Source organism: Dermacentor albipictus, chromosome 6 (genome assembly GCF_038994185.2).
Source record: "Dermacentor albipictus isolate Rhodes 1998 colony chromosome 6, USDA_Dalb.pri_finalv2, whole genome shotgun sequence".
NCBI classification, from domain to species: domain Eukaryota; kingdom Metazoa; phylum Arthropoda; class Arachnida; order Ixodida; family Ixodidae; genus Dermacentor; species Dermacentor albipictus.
This window is the reverse complement of record NC_091826.1, coordinates 115,271,044-115,293,122: the sequence shown is the minus strand read 5'-3', so window position 1 is coordinate 115,293,122 and position 22,079 is coordinate 115,271,044. Positions and strand designations below refer to the sequence as shown.

The window sequence follows — 22,079 nt, the reverse complement described above, 5'->3', positions numbered from 1 at the left end:
ATGGAAGTGAAAATAGTCTAGAGGAATTCGAAATCCCAAAGGTAACGCCGGAAGCAGTAAAGAAAGCCTTGGGAGATATGCAAAGGGGGAAGGCAGCTGGGGAGGATCAGGTAACAGCAGATTTGTTGAAGGATGGTGGGAAGATTGTTCTAGAGAAACTGGCCACCCTGTATACGCAATGCCTCATGACCTCGAGCGCACCGGAATCTTGGAAGAACGCTAACATAATCGTAATCCATAAGAAAGGGGACGCCAAAGACTTGAAAAATTATAGACCGATCAGCTTACTGTCCGTTGCCTACAAACTATTTACCAAGGTAATCGCAAATAGAATCAGGAACACCTTAGACTTCTGTCAAGCAGAGGACCAGGCAGGATTCCGTAAAGGCTGCTCAACAATAGATCATATTCACACTATCGATCAGGTGATAGAGAAATGTTCGGAATATACCCAACCCTTATATGTAGCTTTCATTGATTACGAGAAAGCGTTTGATTCTGTCGAAACCTCAGCAGTCATGGAGGCATTACGGAATCAGGTTGTAGACGAGCCGTATGTAAAAATACTGAAAGATATATATAGCGGCTTCACAGCCACCGTAGTGCTCCATAAAGAAAGCCACAAAATCCCAATAAAGAAAGGCGCCAGACAGGGAGATACGATCTCTTCAATACTATTCACAGCGTGTTTACAGGAGGTATTCAGAGACCTGGATTGGGAACAATTGGGGATAAAAGTTAATGGAGAATACCTTAGTTACTTGCGGTTCGCTGATGATATTGCCTTGCTTAGTGACTCAAGGGACCAATTGCAATGCATGCTCTCTGACCTGGAGAGGTAAAGCAGAAGAGTGGGTCTAAAAATTAATCTGCAGAAAACTAAAGTAATATTCAACAGTCTCAGAAGAGAACAGCAGTTTACTATATGTAGCGAGGCACTGGAAGTGGTAAGGGAATACATCCACTTAGGGAAGGTAGTGATGGCGGATCCGGATCATGAGACGGAAATGATCAGAAGAATATGAATGGGGTGGGGTGCGTTTGGCAGGCATTCTCAGATCATGAACAGCAGGTTGCCATTATCCCTCAAGAGAAAAGTGTATAATAGCTGTGTCTTACCAGTACTCACCTACGGGGCGGAAACCTGGAGGCTTACGAAAAGGGTTCTACTAAAATTAAGGACGACACAACGAGCTATGGAAAGAAGAATGATGGGTGTAACATTTAGGGTTAAGAAAAGAGCAGATTGGGTGAGGGAACAAACGCGAGTTAATGACATCTTTGTTGAAATCAAGAAAAAGAAATGGGCATAGCCAGGACATGTAATGAGGAGGGAGCATAACCGATGGTCATTAAGGGTTACGGACTGGATCCCAAGGGAAGGGAAGCGTAGCAGGGGGCGGCAGAAAGTTAGGTGGGCGGATGAGATTAAGAAGTCTGCAGGGACGGCATGGCCACAATTCGTACATGACCGGGGTTGTTGGAGAAGTATGGGAGAGGCCTTTGCCCTGCAGTGGGCGTAACCAGGATGATGATGATGATGATGATGATGATGAACCTGAAAACCACAAACAACCCATCCTATACTTGTTGAAAGTTTAAAGCCCTCCCAATGCACGACAACACCGCTTTGAACACACACTTTCTCAAGTCAAAACTAACGCCAATAAACAGCCGCCAGTCATAATGGGCGATATCAATGCCTCCCACCAAATGTAGCGACACTCCGCGACCACCCCTGTGGGAAGGGCTCTGTGGCAGCACATACAGAATCAAGGTTTGGTCATCCGCAATGACTTTGCTCTTTCTACTCGGCTAGGAAATTGCATCAGTAGGGTTTAGATCACCCGACCTCACCCTAATTCACCACATCACTCAGGCGACGTGTCAAAACCTCGGAAACAACTTAGGAAGCGACCATCACATTCTCGAACTCCGCGTAGATTTTAGACATACAGACAGCTAGCCACGAAACCACTGAGGTTTACCTTTTGGACGAAATTCAGAAAATCTCGCTCCAATACTAACGAATAAGACATTACCGGCGTAGAGCAATGGGCCAACGCCTTACAGGCAGGCGTAGAGGCACATCGCACCACTTTCCCACTTGATACGCCCTTGGCCACAATTTATTCGAAGCTCCTACACATGTGGGAAACGGAATGAGCTTTACTCAGGACATTGCTAACAACCTGTTAAAATACAATCTTCGTATCAGAATCGACAAATTGGACTCTCATATCCAACAATACGCCATGAAATTGGCGAGACAGCTAAGTGCTCAGTTTTGTGAAGAAGCACTTGGTCATCTTAGCACTAAAAAGACCTGAAAATTGCTACGGCACCTGCTCGACTCTACCGCGTCTAAGAAGCATAATAACCACCAGATCAATAAACTGCTACATGAGCATGCAGTGGACCTGCTGACCATGCTCAGAAATCTGGCCTCCAGACATATTTCCCCTTCTACGCAAAAACCCATGCGCACAATGCTGGTGAACCCAATGAGGAGCTCTGCAGACCCATCACAGAAGCAGAGGTTCCACTTGCCCTCAACCAAGTGCGAACCACCACACCACCAGGCTCATACTTTGTGACCAATAAGAGACTTCGCAACCTGGATGAGCAATCTATATGGAAGCTCACCGAGTATTAAAGTTAACGTCTTGAAGAAGGCGAGGTACGCCAAGAATGCAAAGCAGCCGAGAGATCTTCATACCCAAGCCGAATAAGCCAATTCACATTGAGTTCCGTTCAATGTCTCTCACCTCACGCATAAGGAAAATCTTGGAGCCCGTAACCCACCTACGCCTCTCCAAATACATAGAACATAATCACTTGTTCCCCTCGGAAATGTCTGCTTTCAAAGCTCTCTTGTAAGTATGTCATGCTAAGGCTCAAACACGACGTTATCGAACCGAGCGACGCACGTGACACACAAGCGTTGATCGGCCTGGTCCTCTAGGGAGAGAGAGAGAGATAGGGATATGAGGAAGGCAGGGATGTTAACGCGTCAAAAGTGCGGTTGGCTACCCTACGCTGGGGGAAGGGAGAAGGCGAAAAGAGAAGGCAGGGGGTATAGAGACATGCACGGACAGTACTTTAGTCATAGCCGCTCGTACAAACCAGACATTCTGGGAAAGCACAAAAATGCCTTCACTGCCTTCTGAGCCGATGATCGGTGGGGACGGTGCTCTAGTACTGTCTGTTCACGCAATCATGCTTCCAATAACGGGTCCCATTAGGCCATTCTACGCGAACATAACTATGGAGAGCTAGTAACCGCTATGTAGGCTGCTGCCTCACGAAGTGCACTGCGACGCTCCAATTAGGCGGTGAATACTCTGGTCAGATAAGTTCAGGAAGCACAGATACAGTCCAGGGGGGATTATTCTGCCCCATGCTCTTGCATTTGGTTATGAGACCTTTAGCTTTCACTCTCACGAAGATTCCTGACCTCCGTACATGCACAATATTACACTGTGGATACCCTCAAAGTATCAATTGACCAGATCGAACAAGTAGGTCACCACTTGAATCTCAGGTGCTCCCCCACGAAATCACAGCTTCTCTTTCTGTCTCCAACGAGATGGTTCAGGACGTCGTCCCCGAATATCCAACACACGGCTGAAGGGCACCCTGTACTCCAGGTAGACAGAATAAGGGACCTATGACTACACTCCCAACGCAACCGAGCCTATCAGCATGCCGTGCAAGCACTACAAACAACGATAGACAGAGAGGATATCCCATAAACACGGAGGGCGTCGAAAGAAGGAGCTAATTCAGCTCATCAAGGCTTTTGTCTTAAGCAAAATCACCCTCGCACTACAACACCTCTCACTCTCTAGGAAGGTAGAGCATGCTGTAAATTGCTTGATCCACAAGATACACAAAGTCGCTCCTGGTGTTTCAATTAAAGCATTCGCACAAAGGATGATGGCCTCAACCACAATCAATCACCGTCAATAATTAACCGAAGCACATCTGTCATCACAGTACCACATACTCACCACCACTGATGTTGCACATACTCACCACCACTGATCCTGAGGCACCCTCACTATGCTCCACTATTCAACAAGAGCAAGCGACACCAACTTACTCCGAACATACATGCCCAATACCACATCTAACCATTACCCAGAAGCATGCACCCCATATTTCACGTCAAACGCCGGAAACTTCGAGCCAGGGCCCTACAACGCAACTATGGACAGGCTGAAGGAGTCTGCTATGTGGGCGCCGCAGCCTACAACACTAGACATGATTATGCTCTGGAGGTCGTAGACAACCAGGCCTATAGTGTTAATTTAGCATCAGTCAAGACCATCTCGGCGGGTGACGCGGAAGAGGCCGTCATTGCACTCGCATCGTGGCTAGCTTATTGCGATGTCATCATCAGTGACTCTAGGACTGCTATTAGGAACGTCAGTAGCGACTCCATTACCAACTTCGCGCACTCTTTGCTTGTCGCTCACCCACCAAAAACGACATCACTCTCACCTGGATTCCAGCACATCAAGGACTCCAAGGAAAAGAAATGGCTCATGCCGCTGCTCGAAGATTCACGGACCGATTGGCCTTAAATGTGAGCCTAACTCTAGAACGCAGTGACTCCCAACAGCATTCCAATAAATACACACTCATCACATTCCATGAAATTTGCACACATTATAGACACCAACGCCTAATGTATCCACCTCTGCCACTGCCTCGCACGCGCCAGAGAGAAATATTGTGGCGCCTACAAATTCGTATTTTTTCTTACACTGTGCACTTTGCACTTATTCTTTCCCGTCACATACCCGACACCCAAGCGTCGCTACTGCCCTGACCCATATCGTGTGGAAATGCCCCATCAAAACTCCCCCCTCCCCCCCCCCCCCCCACCGCACCCTCAAACCATTAAATATTAGCGAGGGGCTGTGGAAGACTGCCCTGTGCAACTCCGATCCCACCGTACAGGACCGAGTCCTGAGGTTGACTAAGGGTGTAGCCAAGGCCTATCAAGACTAGTCGACGGCCGTCTAGCCACATAAGGTGGTGACAGACGCCTGCTGGGACTGGAGCATACAGGCCTCCCTCTCTTCTCCCGGACTCTCCCCTTTCTTAAGGGAAATAATGTTTATTCATTCATTCATTCTGTCGCAAGAATGAAATGTAGTACTTGCAGTATGGTCGTTCACTTGCCACGAAATAAAAATTTCTTGTGATGAGATGCCAGGCCTGAAGTGAAAATGTGCTTGTCGTTTCTTTCAGCAGCCGTATTGTAAAATTAGTCGTACGTATATTGTAGCACTTCCGACTGTACACTTGCAATAAACGATGTTACTCTCCTCACTGTGCCCAGCACGAAATGTACCCGCCAGCACAAGACGTCCCGGAACTACCCGGCTTTGACAACAGCCTTCCTACGATTGAGCAGAAGAGACCGAAAATGTAAGGCGGCCTCCATATTTATGTGGGTCAAGTGAGTGATATCAAAAATCGATGAAGTTATTTTTAGATAGATAGATAGATAGATAGATAGATAGATAGATAGATAGATAGATAGATAGATAGATAGATAGATAGATAGATAGATAGATAGATAGATAGATAGATAGATAGATAGATAGATAGATAGATAGATAGATAGATAGATAGATAGATAGATAGATAGATAGATAGATAGATAGATAGATAGATAGATAGATAGATAGATAGATAGATAGATAGATAGATAGATAGATAGATAGATAGATAGATAGATAGATAGATAGATAGATAGATAGATAGATAGATAGATAGATAGATAGATAGATAGATAGATAGATAGATAGATAGATAGATAGATAGATAGATAGATAGATAGATAGATAGATAGATAGATTTCTCTCAAAACAAAGTACAAAATGAGAGAGGACGGAAAGGAAAAAGCTGCCAAATGCAGCTTGAGGACCCGGTAGGCTCCACAAAGCACCAGTGTGGTGAAAAACAAAGGCAATGCAATGGTTTGCAAAGTATACACAACAACAAAATTCAAAATCAGTGAAAAACATTATGAATACCCGTTATCTATTGCATATTGTAATCTTATACGTAATCTATCACGTAATTGTGATTCTACACAATTAAAGCAATTACACACTTTTGCGCCAATTCCCATTACACAACCACAACGCCAACGTAGCCAAAATTACAGATAAATATAATTCATTCATGTCCCTTACAATGCATCGTCAAACAGTTACACAGGTGAGCTATTCGGTCGAAGGCTCGAAAAGATTCATCAGTTCCATAAAAGTTTGTGTAGAAAACAACCTAACGGGAAAAACGATTATGTTCGAGAGCATTTAAGTACCTCGGCATGTTGTACGATAAGGATTGTGTGCGGTATTTGATGCGACTTAACGGCAGGGTCCATGATGTAGAGGGACGTACATCATATGTAGGTTCATGACGCGCTAGCCGAAACATCGTTAGCACAAGGCTATTGTTCGTTGCTACAGCAGTTTTGGAAATGCAAAGCAATTTCAACACATACAAGTAGTCATTCTTAAAATATTGGACTGCCTGAAATATTGTCTGGTGTGAGCATTTCACGGCACATTAGCTGTCAGTCTTATCGCATGCTTTTGTGCAATAAAAAGACGCTGTTTATTGTGCTTTGTCGTCGTACCCCAAACTGTGTGGCAGTAAGTAATCGCTGGCGTTATATATGAATTATAGATGAGGAGTTCAACCTGGGTGGGAAGGGTTAACCTGTGTTCACGTAACACGCCATTTAACCTGTTCATTATAGCACGAATATTTTCAATTTGAAGGTCCCTTGTTGAGAGATATTCTTTAGCCGTGCGCAGATACTGCCTGTTCTGTCAGTGATAACTTACCAGTGCATGCTCCTGCTAGTCGTGAACTCTAGAAAAACCTGGAGAATGACCCCTTTGTCTGAAGGTGACTAGGTAAATAAGAGAAGAGCCACATGAGCTTTAAATAAAGTACAAAATATAGTGCATTACCTCTCTCGTAAACTTCACGGAAGGCTCAGATACCGATAACAGATTGTAAAGGATCATTTAGCACATTAAATGCACGTCTCGTTTAAATCAGTGTCAGGACCCGTCATTTGCTCGGGCATGAGGCAACATCTCAGACAGGTTATTGTTGCTTACTCCGCTTTTACCGCAGACACACTTGAATGCCATCCCCCCACTTCCCTCCCAGCGACTGAGCTCAAAACAACCGCTTCTTCTGCGTTTATCTCTACCGCAGGTCAATAATCCTTGCGATGATCGCCAGCGCGGGAATCATGTGCCTCATGCTGGTCGTCATCGTCAGTATGCTTCTGTCGATCCGCAGGCGTGCCAAGGCTACTTGCACGAACACCGCCAGGCCAGCCACCATGATTCACGACGGCGTAGAGATGGCGGCGACATCGCCCACAACGACCATCACGACAGGAAGCGAAAACGCCACGAGCAGCCACAGTCACAACCCGGTGGTAGAACAGACTTAGCTCGGCAGCACGAGCTCGCTGACTTCAGTCGTGCAGTAGAGCGCCCACATTTTTATCCCGGCCTTGTTCCTTCGGAGGCTGGGATCACATTTTTTTGCAAGAGTGAGAGCAACGAATGTATCTCGTATGAATGAGTGGTGAAGATGTGTTCAGTGTCTGCATGCTAATCGACCGGCTGGCAGAGTAGCTCGCTCGGTACACACGCATCGACTACGGCCGTGCCATGCTTTTACGCCGTGGGTTCATCAGGCCGTAAATCTTGACCGTGCAGGAAGGAAAGAATCAGGAGAGGGCATAGCGGTACACGACTGCCGCCAAATGTATCGGCCCAACACGGGATCCTCAGATCAGAGCACGAGACAGCATTTAGCGGTTGCGCTTTGCAGGCCTAGCTACGATAGGGCAGACAAAGGAGTGCCCATGGATGAAAAGCTACCAAGAACCATGAATTCCCAGCCAATACGTCGACTCTCTCAGGTCACGCATTGGGGGATACTGCGAGGGAAAAAAGTGAACGGCATGGCTTCAGAGAGAGTTCGTTGGCGAAGGCTGGCTCCGTGAAGTAACGCTAGCTCTCTCCTAGTTCATTTAATTCTTCGATGAGGTCGAAGAACGGCAATGAACACCGGAACACTTTGTAACACATTTGGGGGTTTTTAAATTTCGTGCACCTGAAGTTACGCGGCACGAACCGCCGGGAGCACGAAAGAACGACAAAATCTTAGAGCGCGCAAATTTGGGTACACCAGGACCTTTGTTTGTGCAATTTTTAAAACTCCAAATTACCGCCGCTGCATCTGAACCGTCGAGCACAAAGTCTTACAAACGCACCACACTTGCAGGTGCTGGCATGCATTCAATGCTAATACTTAAATTGCCCATTTTGAAATTCAACGAATGTGTAAATCTACAGTCATTCTTCCTGTTCGTTGATTGGGACTCATGGGTGCTACCACCTCTGGGCAGCTATCCTGTAATTACGGACATGGGAGAGCAGCTAGCTATGGAAAGAGTCGTTGAATAGATCAAGCGGGAGAAACCTGTGCTTGTTATTTTGGCAGAGGATACAAAGCTTCTTAAGATTTGCGTTTTATGGCTAGTCGTCTTCCACGCCACATTGCTTGCGGGGCATTCGAAATCAACGCGCTTCTTTACCACATGTTTCATGAACCACTAACATATCTCTTAAAAAACGCAACGTCATTGTCTTATTAAATGGCTACTTAGACACCTAGGAGTCACATACCAATTACTCCTACCCAAATCCGGCATCCCTTAACAGCATATATACCCCGAGATTTATCCGAATTGTTCTTGCGTGGCCTGTGGTGGGGTTGCTACTTTGCCTCATATGCTCTGGTAGTGCGGTTCGCTGGGCCCGAAGTTCACCAAGGAAGAGTGGAACGCGCTCCTGCGCGAAGTCCCGTCTTTGAGGACCAAATCCTGGCCGTCCAGCGCGCCCGAGATCGGGCCGGCAGACTAGATGTGGCAGTCCCGTCGTGGGATTAGCTGGGTGCGCGTTCTATCGCGTTTTGCTGGAACAAATAAAAGTTTATTCACTCACTCACTCACTCATAGCAATTAGGTAACGATATATATATATATATATATATATATATATATATAGTCATATCATAAGAAGCCAACAAACACTGACACCAAGGACAACATACCTTCGCGAAATGCGAAGGTTGTGGGTTCGGTTCCCACCTGCGGCAAGTTGTTTTTTCATCCACTTTAATTTCCATTAGTTTATCGTTTCTTTATTTCATTTATTAAGCACAAGTAATTTCCACTATGTTGTCCTTGGTGTCAGTGTTTGTTGGCTTCTTATGATATGACTAATAAAAATCGGGCCCCTCGGTTAACCCCCTTTCTCCTCGTTATTACATAACGAGGGTCTCGAATCCGGCGACATTGATGCCTTCAGGTAGCATATGTGGGTTTATTGACCAGTTGCTTTCACCCTAAAAAGATCACGTTCTCGTGACGCCTGCGGCAAAAATGACGTTCCACGTCCGCCGCCAAGGTCTGTGAGTGGTGGCACTGGCTAACACTCCCAGGGTTCTACTGGTACACATAAATACGCAAGAAAGTGGATGGGAAAACGGCGCCGCGGTAGCTCAATTGGTAGAGCATCGCACGCGAAATGCGAAGGTTGTGGGTTCGGTTCCCACCTGCGGCAAGTTGTTTTTTCATCCACTTTAATTTCCATTAGTTTATCGTTTCTTTATTTCATTTATTAAGCACAAGTAATTTCCACTATGTTGTCCTTGGTGTCAGTGTTTGTTGGCTTCTTATGATATGACTAATAAAAATCGGGCCCCTCGGTTAACCCCCTTTCTCCTCGTTATATATATATATATATATATATATATATATATATATATATATATATATATATATATATATATATATATATATATATATTGCGAGGCAGCTGTTAAACCTCGACGGCTAATTTTGCAGGCCGCGCGCTGAAGAATATGACGCTGGCCATGATCATAATACATACACATGATAGAAGATGATGGAGTAAAATAATGCTCACACAATTTCCGCCGCGCATGGAGCGGCCAACCTGGCCGGTGGTTATTGCGGCGAATACCGTATGAAAGGCTTTAAACGGGAAACATGCACAATCTCTGTGGCATGGCAGCGGCCGTCCAAAGGCGGAACAACTGGAGTGACACGATAGTTAACTGGCAAAGCCTGTTCCCAAACAGTGCAAGGCCCAATAAAACGGGACTGAAATTTCTCGCGTAAGCCAGGAGCGCGAACTGGAGTCCACAGCAACACTTCGTCTCCAGGGTAGAAGGAAACGACACGGTGGGATGTAATATAGCGAGTTTTGCGGTCTTGTTGACTGGCGTCGGCGTTGAGACAGGCACCTTGGCGACATCGGGCAATGCGCGAGACGAACTGCTCACACAATGATGTGGATGGGGGCACGGGGACACCAAAGAAGGAAACGTCGAGGATATTGATTGGTTGACGACCATACACAAGGAGAAAGGGCGAGTACCCCGTAGTGCGTTTGACGGCCCTGTTGCATGCAAAAGTGACGAAAGGTAGAATGGCATCCCAATTGGTGTTATCAGGGTTCATGTACATTGATATCATGTCGGACAGCCTGCGATACAAGCACTCTGTGAGGCCATTAGTTTGAGAGTGGTAGCTGGATGTCATTTTATGGATGGCATTGGACGCACGGAGAACATCGTCGAGAAGTTTACACAGAAAGGTCCTGCCGCGGTCATTCAAAAGGACACGTTGGACTACGTGCCGTAAAAAGATGGCTTCCAAGAGAAAGGCTGCAACCTCCGCTGCGGATCTCGAAGATAGTGCGTTTGTTTCAGTGTACAAAGTCAAGTGGTCTACAGCTGTGACAATCCATCGTTTACCACCAGAGAATAAGGGTAGCGGTCTATAGAGGTCGATACCAACGACTGCAAAAGGAGCTTCAGGACACGGGACAGGTTGGAGCAGTCCAGCCAGAGGTGAGGTCAGTCGTTTGCGGTGTTGGCAGAGCGAACAGGAAGCCACGTATTTCGCTATGCTGACTGCAAGTCTAGGCCAAGAGAAGCGGCTGCGGATTTCATAGGTTTTATGGGAACCAAAGCGACCGGCAGTGGGATCTCCAGTATCTGGGCCCGAAGTGGTCGGAGAACGACAGGAACTCAATGGTGTCCTTCGGGATCAAACACGTACCGATATGACATCGAATTTTCGAACTTGAAGTTCTTCAACTGCCGACGGAGCCGAACGTTAGGTGTGCGAGATGATCCGCAAATACTGCCACTCCACAACGGAGTGGCAGTAGGAGCCTCTACGTTGGCAAGATGCAAACGTATGAGAATAGCTGGATTGGAGCCGTTCGAGAGCTGCGAGTGAAGGAAATGCAGAAGACGCGTCCTTTGGTTTGCTCATGGAAGGGTTACGGTAAGCAAGCAGCGTTTGAAGACGGTGGCAGGGGACACCGAGAGAGAGAGCTTCGGCATCCTGGTGTTTCGTTCAAGACTTGTAGGTGACATCGAAGTCGTATTCTTGTAAACGAAGTATCCGACGGCCGAGACGTCTCATTAATTTTAGCGTCGCCAACCAGCACGAGGCGCGGTGATCCGTAACGTCCGTTAAGTGGCGGCCGTGCAGATAAGGCCTAAATTTTTGGACGGACCAAACAATGGCGAGACACTCTTGCTCGGTAATCATGTAATTTTTCTCTGCAGATGTTAGCGTACGACTTGCGTATGCAACCACACGTTCTTCGGAATTTTTCTGACGTTGCAGAAGAACAGCGCCGATACCGTGGCCGCTGGCGACAGTATGTAAAAGATTGGGTGCGGTTGTCGGTTGTCGAAATGACAAAGCATAGGTTCGGACGTAAGGGCACGCTTGAGGGCGTCAAAAGCAGTTTGGAATTCGTCCGACCATTCGTAGGGAGCTCCAGAAGGAAGGAGTTGGAGTGGCGCCGCAATGGTGACAAAGTTACGTAGGCAGTGCCGGAAATACGAAGCTAGGCCAAGGAAGCTACGCAAGTCCTTGGCCCGTTCAGGCCTGGGGAGCCGGATCACAGCGGTAATCTTATCGGAATCAGGTCGAAGGCCCTGCTTGCTGACAAGGTGTCCGAGTACTTTAATGGTTTTGCTGGCGAAGTGGCACTTTTTTTGTATTCAGCTGAAGGCCAGCAGCTGAGGGGCATGTCAGGACTTCATCGAGTTGCTGCAAGTGCTGACGGAAAGTCGACGAAAATATTTATTTATTTATTTATTCGTCTGTTTGTTTGTTTGTTTGTTTGTTTATTTATTTATTTATTTATTTGTTTATTTATTTATTTATTTATTTTTTTATTTATTTATTTACTAGATATTACCAACTGCCTCTTGGCAGTCCAGGCAGGAGTGAGTGAGTACAAAGTCGGCACTGCAAGTCAAAATAACAAAAACATGGGTTACAAGGAACCATGAAAAAAAACGCTTAAAGATACAGACTATCGCGTCGGGAAAGGCAGCATGTACAAAATTACAAAAATAGGAAAATGGTGATTCTAAAAAGAGCACGCTTCATTGCAGAGATTGCACGGCAGATACAAGTGATTCAACCGAGGACACACAAGCGACTTCTTGCGCTAGAGCATTCCACTCTGCTATAGTTCGAGGGAAAAACGAGAAGCGATAAGCAGTAGTTTTAGTCTGTGGCATCAGAATCGTTTTGCTGTGCTTGCGTCTGGTTTCTCTTGTTTTATTAAAATTTATGTAGATGTCGGGATCCATTTTTGTTTGTTTATTAACAATATTAAACAAAGTTTGTAGGCGATGCAGTCTACGCCGAAATTCTAGCGATGGGAGGGCAGACCGTGTTCTGAGATCAGTGATCGAGACTCGTCTACTATAAATATTATAAATAAATCTAAGGGCTTTCTTTTGCACGCTTTCAATGTTGTTGACACCGGACATTGTGTGGGGATCCCACACAGCATCGGCATATTAAAGCAGTGGTCCAATGAGTGTCGTGTAGGCAGCGAATTTAATCCTACTAGTGCAATGTTTGAGTCGGTGTTTAATTAGCCATACCTTCCTGAGCGACGCCGAAACGACGTATTGGACATGAGCGTTCCAGGCTAACTTCGAGTAAATGACTGCACCCAGATACTTATATTTGTCAACCGTCTTAATTGCTACATTATTGATTTTATGTGTACAAATTGATGGTGCTTTCTTTCTTGTAATCATCATTTGAGTATATTTTGAGGTATTTAAGTTCATACGCCAGGACTGACACCAATTATCGATTGCATTAAGGTATAGGTATCAGACTGTATAGCAGTCTGATGATGGGGTGATTGAATGTTGTGGTACACAATACAATCATCAGCGAAGAACCGACATCGTACCGGGGAATCAAAGGACACGACATTCAGATAAGTTAAAAAGAGAAGAGGTCCTCAAGGTAGCATAAGCAAGTCTTCTGCTTTAGGCCCCGTAGTAAGGTGTCAATCATCCGCTCAAATGTGGCGGGAGCATTACACAGGCCTAATGGTATTACGTTAAATTCCCAAAGTCCATCGGGTGTGGCAAAGACAGTTTTTTTTCCTCGTCGGCTTCGTCCATGGGGATCTGCCAGTACCTGAAGCGCAGATCAAGGCTGGAGAAATACTCTGCGCCTTGTAATGAATCTAACGCATCATCGATTCGTGGCAGTGCATATACATCTTTGCAGGTTATTTTGTTCAATGCAGGGTTGTCTATGCAAAATCGCACTAAGCCGTCTTTTTTACGCACCAAAACGACAGGTGACAACCATGGGCTTGAGGAAGGGCGGATTATGCTTCGTTCAAACATGTCGGCAACGTGGGTGTCGATGATCTGGCGTTCGGCGGAAGAAACGCGATATGGCCACTGGCGCACGATGGAAGTTCCATCTGTGTGTATGCGATGAGCTGTCGCAGAAACCTGTCCCTGAAGAGGAGGGTGCACGTCGAAGGAGTCTTTATGCTTGGATAACAACGCCAGTAACCCCTCCGTCTGCTGTGGCGTTAGATCGGTGCTGATGGGGCTAGGGAGACCATAAGCAGAGACCGCATCTATAGCTGTAGATGGTTGTGAAGCAGCAGTAGTCGAGGTAAGCACAGAAACAGGCTGAGTGTCCAAAACGCGCATGACAACAATGCCTTTTGGAACTGGCTCAGTGGTTATGATGAGTACAGCCAAAGTGGCCGTGCTCTTGGTGAAGCGAACAAGGCTGAGTGTCAGAGCAATCCCTTTGGATAGGCAATGGGCAGACAGTACCACTAAACGTCACCATCGGTGATGTCAGTGTAAACTACAAGAAATTTTTCACGGCCAGGTGGCGTGATAAAATCGTCAGTAGTTCGTGAGTGAAGGCCCGGTTCGTACACGTTGTCGGAATTGTCGGTCTCTGTCAAGTTAACGAGGCGTTTACGGCAGGAAATGAAAGCAAACGCCGAAGAGTGAAAGTCCCACCATAATATAGGCATGTGAGCACAGAAAGTCGACACGGCGAACAGGATATGGTGGCGTATCCCGCCAATCGAAACTCGAACGGTGCATTGTGCCGACGGCCGAATCATAACATTATTTGCACTACGTAGAAGAGCTCCGTTGTAAGGTGTAGTAACTTTGCGACGACAGCAGAAGTCAGCGTGAATAATAGAAATAGCTGCTCCCGTATCAATCAATGCTGGAACTGGTACACCTTCTACACACACGAATAAAGTATTGGCCGGGCACGCTGGAGGAATTGTAGTCTTTGCGAGCCATGCAGATTTCCATCCAAAAACTGCACCACCTAGTTTTCCGATCGGTAATCAGGAGTGCGGGTGGCCCGTTGCAGAGGTGATGTCGAGCGTCGGAGAGGGGAGGGCTAGCGGCGGCACCCTGGACGGTAGTTCCGAGGTGCTTCGGGAGGTGGAGAAAGTGAGCGTGGGAAAAGCCGGCGCTGGTAGGGACTCGGAGGAAGCAACGGGTCTCTTTCATAAAGATCGTAGCCACGGCGTTCATCCTGTTGTAGTCCTCGACAAAAATGCGGTAGGTGCCCGCGAATACCGAAATAACAACACATGGGGCGGGGCGCAGGCGGCGTAGTGTAAAATTCTGTGGCAGGCCGATGGGCTGCTAGAGTTGCCACATGGTTGGGAGCAGTAGCAGGAGCAGGAGACGCTGTCAGACCGAGCGCTGGCTGCATACCCGCAACTTGAGCATACGAGGTGGACGGCGAAGGAGGGGTACAACTCGTAGCGCCGGTCATGGGGGACAGCTCCTCTTTGATGATGTCGCGCAGGCCAAGAACCGAAGGTTGAGGCTGATGAACGGAAAGACTGAGGAGGCCACACACTTGGAGCTCTTCACGTATGAGAGTTCGAATCAGCATACACAGGTCTGTATCCGAGGTAGGATGCGTGTCACAGGCGACAGGTTGTCAACGGATGGCCTGCAGTGCGTCCAAGTGTTGGCAAGTCCCGATCTCATGGTTAACGGTATTCGGATTCTTGGTCCCCATTGAGTTGCACATGACGTAGGCAATGCCCTTTAGGATATGACGTACACGATCAACTTCCATCATGGTGGCGTCAACACGGCGACAAATGGCGAGGACGTCCTCAAAATAAGAGTTTATGTTTCCCCGGGAGGCTGCATGCGTCCATCAAGGTTTTTCTCGGCAACCTCAGAGCGGTTGTTGGGGGTACCTAAAACCTGCCGAAGCTGGTGTTTGAATGCCGCCTAGTCAGGAAAGGTGCTCTCGTGTTTAAGAAACCAAGTCCTGGCAACGTCAGTGAGGCAGAATGTGACGTTGCGAAGCTTGTGGAAAGCATCCCACTGGTTCGACTCACTCACGCGGTCATAATTGTCCAGTCAGTCGTCGACGTCGTCACAACGAAGGCCAGCGAACATGGTGAGATCGCGCTGCCGCGTGCTGACGGTCCATGAAAGAATGGCCGGTGGGGCAGAGATGGTGACGCCGGAAGCTTCTGGTGGTTCTTCTTGTGGCATGGTGGCAGAAAGGCGGAGCAAGCGGCGACCTGAACGAAGCTCCAGGGAAACTCGAAGTCGTAGATGACCAAGGGATCGAGAGCAGCCTCCACCACTTGCAAGATAGCTGTTAAACCTCAATGGTTTATTTTACAGGTTGTGCGCTGAAGAAGTTGAGGCTGGCCATGATGATGAATATATACAGATGAAGAAGTTGCAGGAATATAATGATCACAATTTATATATATATATATATATATATATATATATATATATATATATATTTACACGTGTACTTTATCGGGCGACCACGTTTCGCCGCCTAACAAACGTAATCGCACAGCGCGGGACGCGCCTGCATGTATCCGAAGTTTCTGGAAAGTTATCGCTGCTTCTATCCGCTTTCTGTTGTCGCCGAACCTTACGTTATCTGATTTCATCGCCTGACGCGACTGGTGTAGAACTTTATGGAAGGCACGTGGGTCCCAACGATTAGTCTGGAACATTCGACGATTGATGTATAAAAGCCGACGCGCTTGACCCGTTGATCAGATTTTGACGATCGCCGACTGTGTTCGCCGTTGTCGCCGTTCTTTGAAGGGAAGCTGAAAGGTTTTCCAGAAAAAATGAGTGAACATCTGTACATAATGGTTTTCAACCCTCCGAATTCGAATATCGTATCGGAATTGAGCGAAAGAAAGCGCAAATATATTTTATTTCGACGAAAATTGCAGCAGCGGACACGCCCAGCTCGCGCGTCTTGTTTCCGCCTGTGATTGGTCGGGCGCCTCGTGACGTCAACTCTAGTAACCGACCGCTGCCGTTACACAAGAAGCGCGGTGCCAGGTAGTTTGGTGCTGTTTTTCTGAGACGGTAATGGAAAATTTAGAGAGGCTGCGTTTTTCTGAGGAGTTTGGCGTTGCTCCCTACATGTACGAGCCGATTGCGAAGAGTCGGCCTCTCGAAGAAGCAAACGATGCTGGTGCGAGCAGTGCTTTCGACGCGAACGAAAGCAAAGTCTTGGGATCTCCTCGTGTTGGAAATGCTCTTTGGTGAGTATGTTTTTTGCAAAGCGATCTAGTGATCTCGCCGATCTTTCGCCGATCTAGTTAGCTCGTTTCCGGTCAAACAACTGTAGTGTTGTGTTCCTGCATGCCTCCTTGTGGAACGTAAGCGGGGATGCGATCGTCGGAATTTGTGCGCTGTCCAAAGCTGTCGGCAATCTACAAAGACGGTTTAAACGCGTGAAAAGCTTCCCGATTCATGCAGTACGTGTAGTGACCTTCATCTGTTGACTACCACGTTGACTACCACTCACGTTGATTATCACTCACGTTGACTACCGCCCACGTTGACTACCACTCTACATACACGCAGACGCACCAACAAAGGAATGCAGGGTCGATCGAAGCAGATTACGATGGCACGCACGCAGAAACAGGCGCGGTCAGGCACGGTCGCAGACGCTGTGAAAGAACGAAACACTAGAGTTGACGTCACAACACCGCGGTTTCCGGTCTCCGCTCGCATCGTCAGCGTCATGAGCAGCTCGCGGCATTCGACGGAGGGCGGAGCTACAGCGCAATTTCAGCCGACGATTACGTCGCTCCTAATTGAAAAAAACCCCCAAATTTTACCTACATTGTTTATAAGGTTCCCGCATCCGTATATGAGCTTCTTATTGAATTCGACAGACTCTTCAGCTTCCCTTTAAGTGTAGCCTGTTTTCGTGCGAACAGGTTCGCCCAATAAAAGTTAGTTTCGTCTTCCACAGTATTGCTACCGTGTTTTTCACACGTGACTCCACGTGACATCTGGTGGAGGTGCTTTACGTTCATGTACCTGACGCCCCGACAAGCCGTAATCCAAGCCCGGACCGCAAAGACAACACCAGCGCCGTCCCGGAACATCGAGCAAGCCGCCGGCTGCAGCAGCTGCCCCGGAACACGGAATCCTACCAGAGACGACCAAGAAGATTGTTAGAGAAGTTCGTCCAGAGACGATCAAGAAGACAGCACCAATAGCAGCCGGAGCAGCCCCAATAGTTCTGCAGCAACCCAGGGAGCCATGGACCTTCCGCGGTTCCACATTTGAGGACCCGGAGAGCTGACTGGAGACGTATGAAAGGGTCGCTACGTTTAACAGTTGGGACAGTGACGACAAGCTGCGGCATGTCTATTTCGCATTGGAAGACGCCGCCAGGACCTGGTTCGAGAATCGATAAGCCACCTTAACGACGTGGGACCTGTTCCGAAGCGGCATCTTGCAAACGTTTACATGCGTCGTGCGAAAAGAGCAAGCCCAAGCTCTACTAGAAACCAGAATGCAGCTGCCAACCGAGACGATCGCGATCTTCATAGAGGTGATGGCCCGTCTTTTCTGACACGCCGACCCGGAAATGTCGGAGGAGAAAAAAGTCCGCTTCCTGATGCGGGGCGTCAAGCAAGAACTTTCCACCAGACTTATTCGTAACTCACCGAAGACTGTAGCTGAGATTTCTGCAGAGGCATTGACGATCGAGAAAACTCTGGAGATGCGCACCCGGCAACATAACCGCCAGGGGCTCACGCAGCAGTACGCCATCCAAGGACTGGGTTCCACCGACCTTCAAGAGACCATCAGGGCCATAGTGCGCGAAGAACTGCGCAAGGTCCTGCCTTCGTCGCAGCCTGAAGGGACCTCCATCGCCGACATCGCCGACATCGTGAAAGATGAGTTTCAGCGATCGCTTGGGGTTCCTAAGGTACAACCTCAATTACTGCAGCCCCAGCCAGAAGCAATGGCCTACGCCGCCGTCACCCGTCGTCAAGGTCCCCCTCTGCGACAACGCCAGGGCACTGTAACGCCACAATTCCGTCGTCCACCACCGCCGCCACCAGCACGCCCACCCGTCGCCCAGTGCATCAACAAGAGGAATACGGACATTTGGCGTGCCCCCGACCACCGCCCGCTCTGCTACCACTGCGCGAAGCCGGCCATGTGTACCGCCGATGCCCATACCGCGACCTGGGATTGCAAGGGTTCGCCGTCGATGTCCCGCGCCCTTGCGAAGGTGAACGCCCTCGTGACGTCGCCGACTACCTCGCCGCTACTCAGTGGAGCACTCGACGACCGTCCCATTCGCCGTCACCAGGCCGCTACCTGTCACCGCAGCGCCGACAATACACTGGCCCAGCGCGGGGCCGCTCTGCGAGCCCATATCCGGAAAACTAAAAGCAGCAACCAATGGAGGTGCGGTTGCTGTTCGTCGAACTGACGAAGATCCTCCGCCGCCGACGAAGACGATGAAGAGACCATCGCGACGACAGAATAACGACACGCCGCCGTCCCGTCGAAGTCAGGAAGCCAAGACTACACCGACGAAAGACGACTTGACGACGCGACGTTCCAACTTCAGTTCAACACGATGCAGCCGTGATTCAACGCCAAGACCTAACTGCAATGCCAGACAAAGAACCACCGACCTCGACGTGCTTCTCGACGGCCACGCAGTTACCGCCTTAGTGGACACAGGGGCTGATTACTCTGTAATTAGTGGACATATCGCCGCCCAGTTGAAGAAAGTTAAGACAGCATGGGAAGGCCCTCAAATTCGGACCGCTGGAGGACACCTCATCACGCCGACTGGAATCTGCACGGCAAGAATAACCATTCATGACCGGACTTACCCTGCCGCCTTCGTTATCCTCCAACAGTGTTCACGAGACGTCATTCTCGGTATAGACTTCCTGACCAACACGGCGCAATCATCTACCTGAAGTCCAAGTCAATAACGCTGTCGGAAGATAAAGCTATATCGCCGGAGAGCCCGCGTAGTCACCATGCCTTGAGTGTGATCGAAGATCAAGTAAGCATCCCGACTCGCTCCAGCATTGTTATTTCGGTCGGCACCAAAACACCCGCCGACGTAGAAGGCGTCATCGAAGGCGACCAACGTCTACTGCTAGACCGTGAAATTTGCGTTGCAAGAGGGATCGCTCGACTGCATGGAAGCAAAACTGAAGTGTTGCTGACAAACTTCAGCTTGGAGGTCAAGCACATCAACAAGAGCACGACGATCGCGTACATCGAGGAAATTCTGGAAACCAGTAATGCGTTTGTCCTCTCGGATTCCTCCGCATCTGCCCCGACGACCATGGTTCCCGAACCAGACTACGACATCAATCCATGTCTCCCCGGGATTAAGCAACAGCAGCTCAGAAGTCTGCTCCGACGATACAAGGCTGCTTTTCGACGTGCTCGAGGATTCGACAAACACCAGTCGCCAAGCATCGCATAATCACCGAGGAGTGCCCTCGACCACTCCGCCAGAGCCCTTACCGAGTTACACCGCGAGAACGTGAACCTATAAGATAACAAGTCGACGAAATGCTGCGCGACGACATCATCCAGCCGTCGAAAAGCGCGTGGGCATCACCTGTTGTCCTGGTGAAGAAAAAGGACGGAACCCTACGTTTCTGGGTCGATTATCGTCGTCTGAACAAGATCACGAAGAAGGAAGTATACCCATCCCACGAATAGACGACGCATTGGATCGGCTCTGCAACGCTAAATACTTCTCGTCGATGGACCTCAAGTCTGGCTATTGGCAAATAGAAGTCGACGAAACAGATCGCGAAAAAACCGCCTTCATCACCCCAGACGGCCTGTACGAGCTCAAGGTTATGCCATTTGGACTGTGCTCGGCGCCTGCAACGTTCCAGCGCTTGATGGACACGGTTTTATCAGGATTGAAGTGGCAGACCTGTCTCGTTTACTTGGATGACGTCGTTGTCTTCGCTGGAAATTTCGATGGTCACCTTAGGCGGCTTGCAACAGTACTTGAGGCCATCAAGTCATCAGGGCTCACTCTGAAGCAAGAAAAGTGCCGCTTCGCTTACGACGAGCTTCTGTTCCTAGGCCATGTAATCAGCAAATCTGGTGTCCGCCCAGACTCGCAAAAGACAGCTGCCATCGCAAAGTTCCCGCAGCCCATCAACAAGAAGGAAGTGCGTAGATTTCTTGGCATGTGTGCCTACTACAGGCGATTTGTCAAGGACTTTTCACGCATCGCTGAGCCGCTGACACAGCTAACTAAATGTGACGTCGAGTTCAAGTGGGAAACGCCGCAGGCCGACGCATTTCACGAACTCAAACGACGCATGCAGTCGCCGCCCGTACTTGCGCACTTCGACGAGCACGCCGATACCGAAATACACACTGACGCCTGTAGCCTAAGCCTCGGTGCCGTCCTAGTCCAGAGGAAAGATGGGCATGAACACGTGATAGCTTACGCTAGCCGGTCGTTGTCAAAAGCGGAAGGCAATAATTCTACAACCGAAAATACAGCGAAATTTTGCCCTTGTCTATATGGCAGGCCGTTCAAAGTCGTCAGCGACCATCACGCGTTGTGTTGGCTAGCTGACTTAAAAGAGCCTTCAGGACGACTGGCGCGGTGGAGCCTCAGACTACAAGAATGCGACATCACTGCAACCTACAAGTCCGGACTAAAACACTCCGATGCCGATTGCCTATCACGCAACCCAATTGACCCGCCACCGCAAGATGACAAGAATGACGATGCATTCCTTGGAATGATAAGCACGGAAGACCTCGCTGAACAGCAACGGGCAGACCCGGAGCTAAAAGGCCTCGTCGATTATTTGGAAGGGCACACAGACGTTGTTCCCAGGGCATTTAAGCGCGGATCATCTTCCTTCACGCTTGAAAACAATCTACTCGTGAAGAAAAACTTCTCACCAGTCCGCGCCAACTACCTTCTTGTTGTTCCGTCGGCGCTGCGTCCAGAAGTACTGCATGCCCTACATGACGATCCGACCGCTGGGCACCTCGGTTTCTCCCGGACGCTATCGAGGATACAAGAAAGGTATTATTGGCCGCACCTAACCGCCGATGTCGCCCGTTACGTCAAGACATGCCGAGACTGTCAGCGACGCAAGACACCACCGACAAGGCCAACGGGATTACTACAGCCGATCAAGCCTCCTTACCGACCTTTTCAGCAGATCGCGATGGACTTGTTGGGACTTTTTTCCGACATCAACTTCCGGAAATAAGTGGATCGTCGTGGCGACGGACTATCTCACCCG

At 48.6% G+C, this 22,079-nt stretch overlaps 1 protein-coding gene and 1 non-coding gene across 2 annotated transcripts in view; both read left to right on the top strand.

Moving 5' to 3' along the window:
- LOC135908342 (uncharacterized) overlaps positions 1-7,643 on the top strand; it is a 39,898-nt gene extending 32,255 nt beyond the window's left edge. The window contains exons 4-5 of the mRNA XM_065440096.2: positions 5,354-5,442; positions 7,258-7,643. Coding sequence (XP_065296168.2) covers positions 5,354-5,442; positions 7,258-7,501 — 333 coding nt within the window. The 3' untranslated portion in view covers positions 7,502-7,643. The remainder of the gene's footprint in view (positions 1-5,353; positions 5,443-7,257) is intronic.
- A 1,970-nt stretch (positions 7,644-9,613) lies between these two features.
- Positions 9,614-9,686, top strand: TRNAS-CGA (transfer RNA serine (anticodon CGA)). The gene has a single exon. It is a non-coding gene; the product is annotated as a tRNA-Ser (tRNA).
- Positions 9,687-22,079: the final 12,393 nt, after the last annotated feature.